General features: G+C 37.0%; 1 protein-coding gene across 4 annotated transcripts in view; it reads left to right on the top strand.

Annotated features, from left to right (window-relative positions):
- Positions 1-12,147, top strand: part of TTBK2 (tau tubulin kinase 2) — a 176,126-nt gene that overhangs the window by 85,086 nt on the left and 78,893 nt on the right. For all 4 annotated transcript variants that reach the window (XM_063652156.1, XM_063652155.1, XM_054452122.2 and 1 more), the window contains 2 exons: positions 7,868-8,008; positions 9,916-10,020. In XM_063652156.1, the coding sequence (XP_063508226.1) occupies positions 7,868-8,008; positions 9,916-10,020 (246 nt within the window). The remainder of the gene's footprint in view (positions 1-7,867; positions 8,009-9,915; positions 10,021-12,147) is intronic.

Here is a 12,147-nt window from a genome sequence, read left to right as displayed (position 1 = left end):
CTTTCTTTCAAGTTATCTAAATAACAGTGATTCTAGAGACATAGATCCTGGCCTAAATGCTTCCTCTTCTCATCAGGAGGCTTTTCTTGTTTCCCTCAGCCATCCTTCAGATTTCATTTAGATTTAAAGATACTAACCTCTGTAGACTATAATCTTAAGGTCTTTCTGAGTCATGTGATTCACTAACTCTTGAGCCAGCCTAGTTTTATTTCTTTAAGCAGCTATCCCTGAGCCTTTTTTTTTTTTGAGACAGAGTCTCACTCTGTCACCGGGCAGGAGCGCAGTGGCATGATCTCGGCTCACTGCAACTTCCACCTCCTGGGTTCAGGTGATTATTGTGCCTCAGCCTCTCAAGTAGCTGGGATTACAGGCACACGCCACCACACCTGCCTAATTTTTATGTTTTTAATTAGAGACTGGGTTTCACCATTTTGCCCAGGCTGGTCTCGAACTCCTGACCTCAAATGATCCACCTACCTCGGCCCCTCAAAGTGCTGGGATTACAGGCATGAGCCACTATGCCTGGCCTTTTTTTTTTTTTTTTTTTTTGTGATGGAGTCTCGCTTTGTCACCCAGGCTAGAGTGCAGTGGCATGATCTCAGCTCACTGCAACCTTCACCTCCCAGGTTCAAGTGATTCTCCTGCCTTAGCCTCCGGTGTAGCTGGGACTGCGGGTGCGCGCCACCACACCTGTCTAATTTTTGTATTTTTAGTAGAGACAGGGTTTCACCATGTTGGCCAGGCTGGTCTTGAACTCCTGACCTAAGGTGATCTGCCCGCCTCAGTCTCCCAGAGCCCTGGGATTCTAGACGTAAGCCACCGCGCCCAGCCTCTAAACCTTTTTAGATCATTAATTTGGATCCTGCTTTCTCTCATTTTGGCTAGTAATAATATAAATTTTTGCGTGACATTTTATAGTTTTCATCTGGATTTATCATCTTATTTGATCCTCATTATACCCCCATGGGGAGGAGAGAACAAGTTTTATCCCTCTTTTGCACATGGAGAAGCTGAGTCTCAAGGAGGTTTGTGATTTGTCTGGTACTAGCCTACTTGATGGGTATTAAAGCTTGGTGGAAGCCTGAACCCAGTATTCTTTAGGCAGTAATAAGAGAAAACTGTTTTGTCTCAGGTTACTATTGACTGGAGAATTATAGAAAGCAGCTTTTTTTCTTTAGTCTGCAGAGTCTTTCTGAGTCTTAGCATATACTCATTTTCATTCTTGTACTTACCTAAATCTGACTTTCTGTAAATGGGAAGGCTCCTGGTACTGGGAAACCTAAGAGACTGGTGTATATTAGGCAATGATGACCTTTGTGGCTTTTGCCAAGCTCCTATGGATTTGTCTAAGAACTTTTCCATTTGAATTGCATGCTATATTTTTTTCCTGTCACAAGAAAGTTAACTCATTTAAACTCCCATCTGTACAGTTTGTAGTTGACTTGATTTGGGATTAGGCTAAAGCTGGTATAACCGCTAGAGCATATTTTCTCTTATTTGACATATGGAAGATAACTACTGGGTCTCCTCCATGTATTCAGCTTCCCACAGAGAATCTTAATTTATTCGAAAAACCATAAATTCATTATTCTTAAGATAAACTTGTTCTTTTCCTCCTGCTGATTCAGTTACATAATATCTGCCTTAAAAATTTTTAAGGAACAACGTTATCTCTGTTGTAGAAATTCTATTTGCCATTAAAATGTTTTTTAAAATCTTACAGAGCTCAAGCAGTTGTACACATTTTTTTTTCCTGAATTCCCCTTGCAAGACCTTGGCCAGGTCTCACCTAATATTTTGTCACCATTGAAGCTTTATATGAGCATCTTTAGTATAGCCAAAGGGTGATATATTGTGATAAGTACATCAACTACAGAGGTGCAAAACATTTTTTCAAGTTCTCTAACCGGTACCACTGTAGATCTAGATTGCCTAACACCTACTACCTTTTAAAAGCTTTTTATTATGGGAAAAATTAAACACATACAAAGTAGAGAGAATAGTATAATTTACACCCATCTACTCATTACCCAACTTCAACAACTATCAATATATGGCTAATCTTGTTTGAAGTATTTTCTCTTTCTCCTATCCCTCCCAAAATTAATAGCTAATCCAAGGCATATTTTATCTATATATACATTTCTAGAAGACCAGAACTCTTTTTTTTAAAGTAACCACAATACCTAATAATAATTCCTTAATAATAGCACAAATATCAAACCAATCTTCAGTTTCATTGATTGTCCATCTCTTTAACAAAAAATTTTTTTTTACATTTGGTTTATTTGAATTGAGTTCCAAATAGGGTTCACACATTGCTTAAGCCTCTTTTAATCTATTGGTTCTCCCTCTGTCTTTTATTTTCTTGCAATTTTCTTTTCATTGTGTTTATTGTTGTCGATAAAAATGGAGGAATTTGACACGCGCACATTACCATATTCTGGATTTTGCTGGTTGTTTCCCTGTGGTTGTCTTTAATATGTATTTCTGTCCCCTGTATTTTCTATAAATTGATGATTATATAAGATTCCAGTTTTACTTTGCAAGGATACTTCAGAGGTGGGTTGTATGCTTCCTCTTGAATCACATCAGGAGACAGTATCTGGTTGTCTCTCTTTCAGTGAGGTTAAGATTGGTCAGTGGGTTCAGGCATTGTCAGTCTGATCCATCCATTTTAAAGTTACCAGTGGTTTTTCTCCTAATGGTTTTATCAATCCATTTGTAATCATCATCCATTATTTTAATGGGGGTTGCAAATACAGTGTTCTATCATTTTATTTTTCTTTTGTTAACTAGAATTCTTCTTCAAAAGCACTGCATTCACTATTAGGTTGTCCTCAAGTATATTTTATATAGGAAAGGCAGGACTACTACTTGATTATTTTATTTATCAGTTTTTAGAATAATGAATTGGTTCCCTAATATAAACACATAATAAATATGTAACTATATAATAAATCCATAAATTCATGGATTTAACATGTTTGATGTCTTTCAATTATTGCAGTTTTATTTATTTTTTTGAGACGGAGTCTCACTCTGTTGCCCAGTCTGGAGTGCAGTGGCAGGATCTTGGCTCCCTGCAACCTCTAACTCCTGGGTTCTAGCGATTCTCCTGCTTCAACCTCCCGAGTAGCTGGGATTACAGGCACATGCCACCATACCCAGCTAATTTTTTTATTTTTAGTAGAGATGGGGTTTCCCCATGTTGGCCAGGCTAATCTCAAACCCCCAAAGTGCTAGGATTACAGGCACCTGGCCTACGGTTTTTTTAATATTCAAATTGTCTCATCTTTTGCTACAGGGGCTTCTTTCATGTTAGATCTGGATTCATTTTGTTAGGACTAGGCTGCAGCAGTCTTTGATAGCATCCTTATTTTTTGGTGCAACACTATATACCAGGCTCATCCTGTATATTTCATACTCCAGATCTGGAATCAGCCATTTCTCCGTTAAGCCTTGGCTCCTTTTACTGGGAAATGATGTTTAGAGACCAAACTCTAGATGATGTGGATGTCTGTTGAAAGTGGGTTGGTCATTATTTTTAATTCTTTTCAAGTGGATGGATTTAAGAAATACATTTAAAAAAATGAGATAGTATGCCATGGTTCATATTGATGTTTCTAATTCGAATTAACAATGATATAATTGCTAATAACTTCTACTTACATTTTTATCTCTTTCCTTTTATACACCTCCCCCTTTTTTTTTTTTTTTTGAGATGGGGTCTTGCTCTGGCTGGAGCACAGTGGAGTGATCACAGCTCGCTTCCGTGTCTACCTCCTGGGGTCAAGTGATCCTCTTACCACACCTTCCTGAGTAGCTGGGACTACAAGTGTGTGCCACCATGCCCAGCTAATTTTGTTTTGTTTTGTTTTGTTTTTTTGAGACAGAGTCTCTCTCTGTCGCCCAGTCTGGAGTGCAGTGGTGCGATCTCAGCTCGTTGCAACCTCTACCTCCCGGGTTCAAGCGATTCTGCTGCCTCAGCCTCCTGAATAGCCTGGACTACAGGCACGCACTGCCACCACACCCAGCTAATTTTTGTATTTTTAGTAGAGACGGGGTTTTACCATGTTGGCCAGGATGGTCTCAATATCTTGATCTTGTGATCCGCCTGCCTTGACCTCTTAAAGTGCTGGGATTACAGACGTGAGCCACCATGCCTGGTCCTAATTTTTTAATATTTTTTAGTGATGAGGTCTCAGTATGTTGCCCAGGCTGGTCTTGAACTCTTGGGCTCAAGTGATCCTCCTGCCTTGGCTTCCCAAAGTGTTGGGGTTATAGATGTGAGCCACCACACCTGGCCTACACTTTTTAATGTATATAGATGAAATTATACGGTTAGAATTTACATGAAAATAATTCAGTACATGTGGGTGGGAGGGGAGAGGATATGGACGGGGAGGTGAATAATAGATGAAACAAGACTGGCCATGAATTGATAATTATTAATTCTGGTGACCAGTAGATACATGAAGGTTTATTATATTATTTTTTCTCCTTTTGGGTATGTTTCATATCTTCAATTTAGCAATTCACTTGCATTTTTATTGAGATCTTGTAAATTTATAGAGAAATGAACTTGCTTCTTTTATTCATTCTACATTACTATATATAGTCCTCTTCCTTTTTTTTTTTTCTTTTACAAACTGTGGTGGCTTGTGACATTTTATTTTATTTAAAAAATTTTTATTTTAGGTTTGGGGGAACATGTGAAGGTTTGTTACATAGATAAACATGTGTCATGGGGTTTTTTTGTATGTAATATTACATCACCCAGGTATTAAGCTCAGTTAATCCCAATAGTTATCTTTTCTGCTCCTCTCCCTCCTTCAATCCTCCCCCCTCCAGTAGACCCCAGTGTCTGATGTTTTCTTGTGTTCATAAGTTCTTGATTCTTCATTTTTTGAATGACTGCATATCAGTCAGTAAGATGAGTGTACCATTATTTATGTAACTATTCATTTATTAATGTACTTACAATAGTACCCCCTTATCTGAGGAGATACTTTCTAAGGCCCCAAGTGGATGCCTAAAACCACAGATCACACCGAACCTTGGACATCTGGGTAACTGATTGGGCCATAAGTGATTAATGGGCAGGTAACAACATGTGGATACGCTGGACTAAAGGGGTGATTCACGTCCTGGGCCTGACAGAGCAGGATGGTATGAGATTTCATCACACTACTCAGAATGGCCTGTAAAGTAAAACTTATTAACTGTTTATTTCTGGCATATTCCGTTTTAATATATTCGGACCACGGTTGACTGTGGGTAACTGAAATCAGTAAAGTAAAACCATGGATAAAGTAAAACCATGTATAACCATGGACTATTGTATAGGTTGTTTTCAGTTTTTCTTTGTAACAAATAATAATTCATTAGCAGTATTTAAAGTATAATTTAGTGGGTACCTGCATGTTTTTACCATGTTAATAACACTTTACCCCATACTCTTATCAGTTTTGTGTTTACCTTCTCAGATTTTGTGAGTTGATATGTTAGGCTTATATTTTAAAATATTTAAATCTTTTAAAGTATTACTAATGTCATAAATAAAATTTAATTGATTTCCTTTTGAAAGTTTTTGTGGTGAAAGCTGTTTACAAATAAAATTTCAATATTAGGTATATTTTCGGCAATCACAATTTTGATTTTTGAAGAAAAAACTATTGGAATGCTAATAAAAGTTATTAGGTACTCTCACATGGTTATACAGTTCACTGCTGTAGATTGTCACTTATTTAACATTTGCTACAGGTGTGGGGAACAACAAATTTCCATTAAAAATAATAACTATGGTAAATCCCAATTAATTTATATTATGAGAAAGCTGCATTTAAAAAAGAAGATACGAAGTATGAAAGGATCCTGACTTTACTGTAACTTTTAAACTGTTACTTAAGGAGTACTTCATATTTTATTTTGAATGATATTAATCTAAGAATTTATTACTTTTCAAAAGTGAATCAGTTGTCTTTAGATGAAGTGATGATATTAGTCGCATAGTACCCCTAACGATATATTATAAAATTGTGGGAATAGATTGGGATATTTAAATCCCCTTGTGATAGGAGAGCCAGTCTTTTCTTTGGGAGGTAGTGCTGCAGGGCCATGGTCCTGCTCTCCTTTTCAGATTACTGGTTTGTTACCTAAGCAGCAAGGAACCTTGGTGGAGCAGCATCATGAAAAAGTCTGTAGAAAAGCTCTGTGAAAGAGGACTGTAAAAGAAGAGCACTTTGGGGTCAGACAGAGTTAGATTTGGAAAACAGCTTTACATTAACAGGTTAACATTATTTAACCTCTTTGAACCTCAGTTTCCTTATCTGTAAAACAGACACAGGAACAGCTTCTATTTAGGGTACTGTGAGGCTTCAGTGCAATCATGAATGGCAGAGGCTGGATGTATTCATTGCTTTTATATACTTCTACAAGCAAATTGAATGTATGTCATATAATGTTTGGTCATAATAACAATAGTTAGCATATGTGGAGTACCTATTGTGTACCACACAGTATTCTAAAAACTTTTTATGGGGTCAGGCATGGTGGCTCACACCTGTAATCCCAGCATGTCAGGAGGCCAAGATGGGAGACAAGGAGTTTGAGACCAGCCTGATCAACATAGCGAGACCCCATCTCTATTTAAAAAACAAAAAACACACAAAAAAACTTTAAATATAGGTCTTGTTTAATCCTCACAGAGCTCTGTGAGGTAGATTTTATTAGCTTGTTTTTATGAGGAAACTGATTGAAGAAAGTTAAGTAGCTTATATGAGAATATATGTTAGGCAGTAATAAGGAATTAGTGCCCTTTGTATGTATATGCATTATATATACTTGATCTCACACACACACACACACACACACACACACACACACACACACACACACACACACACACACACACACATATATTTTTTTTTTTGAGATGGAGTCTTGCTCTGTTGCCCAGGCTGTAGTGCAGTGGCGTGATCTTGGCTCACTGCAACCTCCGCCTCCCTGGTTCAAGTGATTCTTCTGCCTCAGCCTCCCGAGTAGCTGGGACTACAGGCGCGTACCACCACACCTGGCTAAATTTTTGTATTTTTAGTAGAGACAGGGTTTCACCGTGTTAGCCAGGATAGTCTCAATCTCCTGACCTCGTGATCTGCCCACCTCAGCCTCCCAAAGTGCTGGGATTACAGGCGTGAGCCACCGCTCCTGGCCTGATCACATATTTTAAATAAATAAATATAAATGTAAATAATATAAATTATATATTTGATTACTTATGTTTTAAATAATCAAGACTTTTTTGTTATGACTTCAGAGATAAAAGGAAACATGATGAATCAGAAACATGATATGCTAAAAATCTGGTTTTTCTAAAACTTGTCTGAAACATTCGTATGATTAAGAGATCTGTTGAGTGAGAGGATCACAATTTGGGTAAAATTCTTGCTATTGGCTGGGTGCAGTGGTTCATGCCTGTAATCCCAGCACTTTGGGAGGCTGAGGCAGGTGGATCACCTGAGGTCAGGAGTTCGAGACCAGCCTGACCAACATGGTGAAACCCCATCTCTACTAAAAATAGAAAAATTTGCTGGGCATGGTGGCGTGTACCTGTAACCCCAGCTACTTGGGAGGCTGAAGCAGGATAATCGGTTGAACCCGGGAGGTGGAGGTTGCAGTGAGCCGAGATCGTGCCATTGCACTCCAGCCTGGGCAACAGAGCGAGACTCCATCTCAAAAAAAAAAAAAAAAAAATTCTTGCTATTTTACTGAAAACATCTTTTAATGGTAAGTGAGTAGTTTCCCAGTCTTCTCTTATAATATAGTTTTAGTACTGTATTTGAAAGTGTTTATTTGATTTCCATAGGGTCGGAATCTGGCAGATCTTCGCCGTAGCCAGTCCCGAGGCACATTCACCATTAGTACAACTCTCCGGCTGGGTAGACAGATTTTGGAGTCTATTGAAAGCATTCATTCTGTGGGATTCTTGCATCGAGACATCAAACCGGTAGGGACCTTTTCTATCCAGAGCACAGAATGAGTTTGATACTTTTAATGTTATGATGGGACACAATAAATTACAAATGTAGCTTTGTGTATTTGCTGTGGTAAAATACAAGGTAATATTTTCGTTCCAATAGAGACCTGGAAGCAAAAATATAACTTACCTGTTAATTTTTTTAAGTGATAATTACAACTACAACTTATTTTCAGGAGTTTTTCTCATACAGTAAAAATAAAAACTGAGACTGGGGCAGTGGCACGTGCCCATAGTCCCAGCTACTCAGGAGGCTAAAGCCGGAGGATTCCTTGAGTATAGGAGAGGGAGACTACAGTGAGCTATGATCGCTCCTGTGGATAGCCACTGCACTCCAGCCTGGGCAGCATAGTGAGACCCTGTCTCTTAAAAAAGCTTTTATGTTTGACTATTATTATGTGTGCTAACATTGCCAGTTACTTAACCTTATGCCTAAATTGGCATTATTCCCTGGTTTCTTTTATAGATATATTGGTTAAAAAACTATATATGTTGCTTTTAGTTGTTCATACTGTGTTGTTGAACTATTTGTTAAGTCAAAAATTATAAGAAATCATCAGTTGTGAAAGACCTTATTTTTCTCCTGACTGCTACTGTGGAAATATAGTGGGGTTTTTATTTGCTATTCTGTTTGTCTTAGAAATTGTCATTTCCATAAGTGTGAAATAGGCTTTTTTGTCCTTTTTGGTGTTTGATTGTTCATTAGGTGAAATGACCCATTTCTGATATACCATATTTACTATAAATGTATCATATGTTGGTACAGTTGAAAAGTATAACCGTCAGTTGTTACATGACTTCTAAAATTAGCTTACATGAAAATGCTGACTAAATTTAACGTAGTAGAGTCAGTCTATTTCTATGCATCATTATTTGAGAACCATGGTAATTGGAAGAGTTTCTATTTTTATCAGAAAGCCCATAAGTAGAACAATATTAAAACAAACAAAAAAAACTAACAATTCTGGTAACAATTTGGCTTTTACCTTCACAAGTCCTCTTACTTACATACTCATCTTTGCATTTGTGGTCATTTAATATCACACTGATTTTCATTAGGGGAAGAATACAAAGTGTATTTTCCTTAAGTCTGTTTTGAAATGTTTCTATAAATTGTATTTTAATTTTGGACTTAGTGAAATTCAGCTTTATGATGCTTATAGGAAATTCTTTTTTTTTTTTTTTTTGTGACAGAGTCTCACTCTGTCACCCAGGCTGGAGTGCTGTGGCGCAATCTCGGCTCACTGCAATCTCCGCCTCCTAGATTCAAGCAATTCTCCTGCCTCAGCTTCCTGAGTAGCTGGAATAACAGGCACGCGCCACCACACCCAGTTAATTTTTGTATTTTTTTTTTTTTTTTAGTAGAAACGGGGTTTTACCATGTTGGTCAGGCTGGTCTCAAACTCCTGACCTCGTGATCCACTCACCTCGGCCTCCCAAAGTGCTGGGATTACAGGCGTGAGTCACCGCACTTGTCTGCTTATAGGAAATTCTTTTAAATTTCTACGGGTTTTTTTTTTTTTGGTCCATCTCTGATTTCTCCTATTTTAAAAAGTAGGGATTGGGTTGTCATTTAAGCATTAACTTAGACTAGAATTTCAAGAACTGAGGGTTCCAAGTCTAGTTAATGTTGTCTTGTATGTAACCTTAGTCATTTACATCCTTTTTTGCTCAAAGTTTACCTGATATTAGGCATTAATAGAACCCAAAACTAAATCATATTTTAATACCACTAAATATCATTGACTAGAATAGTATATTTGGAACATGTGTGTTATATAGAACTTAAATAGAAGAAGACTTAAAATGTAAGAATGATAAAATGTAAGGACTAAGTATTATAAGAATGTATATATTTTCCTTCTTTATTTTTCTAGTCGAACTTCGCTATGGGTCGCTTTCCTAGTACGTGTAGGAAATGTTACATGCTTGATTTTGGCTTGGCTCGACAATTTACCAATTCCTGTGGTGACGTCAGACCAGTAAGATTTTTCGTATTATTATCAAATATTTGATAATTACCCTGGTATTTATAGTATCACACTTTTTAAACAATGCTAATTATTTATCCTAATGGATGTTATCTAAGAAGTGGCATATACATTTAATGATTAAATTATAGAATGACAATAAATTTTATTGTTGAAATTTGTGGCTTCAAAAAATGTATATTAGAGGGAGATTTAGAGTGGTCTTATAGTAAGAACAGACGTTGACCCTTTGAGATTAGGGGTCATTTCTGCAGTATGAGACCCTTTGTACATACTATAATTCTATTTCAGTTATTGTACTTTTTAACTCCCAAATTTCCACTTAGTTCTCTTCACTGATATTCTCTATTTGGTGCCACACTGTCATCACATTTTCTTTTACTTGTTTAATCAAGCTGTCCTTTATTTCTGAAAACATATCTGTAATGGCTACTTTGAAATCTTTTTCTGTTAAATCCAATATCTGGTCACTCTCACAGGCAGTTTCTATTGCCTGCCTTTTTCCCCCATGTGTAAGTCATACTTTCCTGTTTCTTTGCATGCCTCATGATTTTTTGTTGGAAACTGGGCATTTTAGGTAATATATTACAGCAACTCTGGGTACTGGTCTCCCCCTTCTAGGGCTTGTTGTTATTTTTTGTTTAGTGGCTGACAGGATCATTTTAGTGAAATCTATTCCATTCTCCCTCCCTCCCTGCCAACCATACACACAGTATTAAGACTCTGTTGTTGCTCTTCAGGGAGGTGCATCTTTGGGTATGACCACAATTACACTGTGATGGTAGTGGTACCAGTAAGGCTTCTGCTCTTTCCTTGGCCATATCCAGCTGTTGAACTTCACTAATTGCAGGCTAGTTACTTTATTGTTTATAACAATATCTTGGGGGCATAAATACCTTGACTAACTAATCAAATTGTGGCTTCTAAAATGGAATCATTTCTGAAGTCAGTGTTTGATCATTGTTCTGACATCAGGTCCTTCAGCTATCTTTTCCCCCTAGTTCTCTCCTGCCCAGCTATTCTCTAAGCTGTATATTCAATGAATTTCCTCCCAGTTCCCTTTACCACAGCCTCTATTTTTGACAGGGCTTTTAGGTTTGTGAAAAAGAAAATATTAGGCAAACTAAATTGAAGAGTTTAGTTGAGCAAAGAATGATTCATGAATCAGGTAGCCCCCAGAATAAGAATAGATTCAGAACGACTCCGGGGCTGTCACATGGTCAGATAACATGTATGAACATAAAAAGTAAAATGAGTACAGAAAATGTGAGGTACAGAAACAGCTGGATTGGTTACAGCTGAGCATTTGCTTTATTTGAATCTGTTTTGAACAGTTGGCTGATGTGGTTGGCTGAGACTTGGCTATTTGTTACAAGAGTAGTTTACAGTCTATTTACACATCAAGGTAGGTTACCATCATTACCTCTAGGCCAGCCATAAAACATGTACAGAGGCAGTTTTAGGCCAAACTTGATTTAGCAATAAAACTGTAAGGCATTGATGTCACTCTGTCAATATCGTAAATGGACTTATTTGGTCTCCGTATGGGATTCAAATGAGACCAAGTCTTGTTTGGTCTCAGCTCCTGTCTGTTTTGGGATCTGTCTGCTTCTTTAAAGTTTTGGTTTGATGAAATTAATAATAAATATAAAATAAAAAATAAATATAAAAATAAAAGTTAATGTCATACTTTTTTGGATTGTGGTTGAAATAATTTTCTCATATTGTTCTACTAATGTAAAATCAAAAGTTCCCATTGTAGATTTGTTTCATATGTACAATTATTGATTTATTGCTAGGAAACTTGAATTGGTTGTTTGGATTGTCTAAGTATACCGTCATGTTATCTGCAGAAATCTGTATTTTGATTTTGTTTATTTTGTCTTGATATATATATATATATATATATATATATATATTCCAAAAGAGTGTAAAAAACATTAAAAAATTAAGGAAGAATAACAAAACATCACTGGCCTCCATCTAGGTTAAGAAATGGCATGTTACCATCTTAGAAGCATGCTGTGGGTCCTTTCCTGATCATATCCCTTTTTCTTCCTCAAGCAGCACTGACAAATAGAGCTTACTATGATGATAGCAATGTTCTGTATCTGTACT

The sequence above is a fragment of the Pongo pygmaeus genome, chromosome 16, assembly GCF_028885625.2.
Source record: "Pongo pygmaeus isolate AG05252 chromosome 16, NHGRI_mPonPyg2-v2.0_pri, whole genome shotgun sequence".
NCBI classification, from domain to species: domain Eukaryota; kingdom Metazoa; phylum Chordata; class Mammalia; order Primates; family Hominidae; genus Pongo; species Pongo pygmaeus.
The sequence above is the reverse complement of the archived record's forward strand: the minus strand, read 5'-3'. Positions and strand labels throughout refer to the sequence as shown.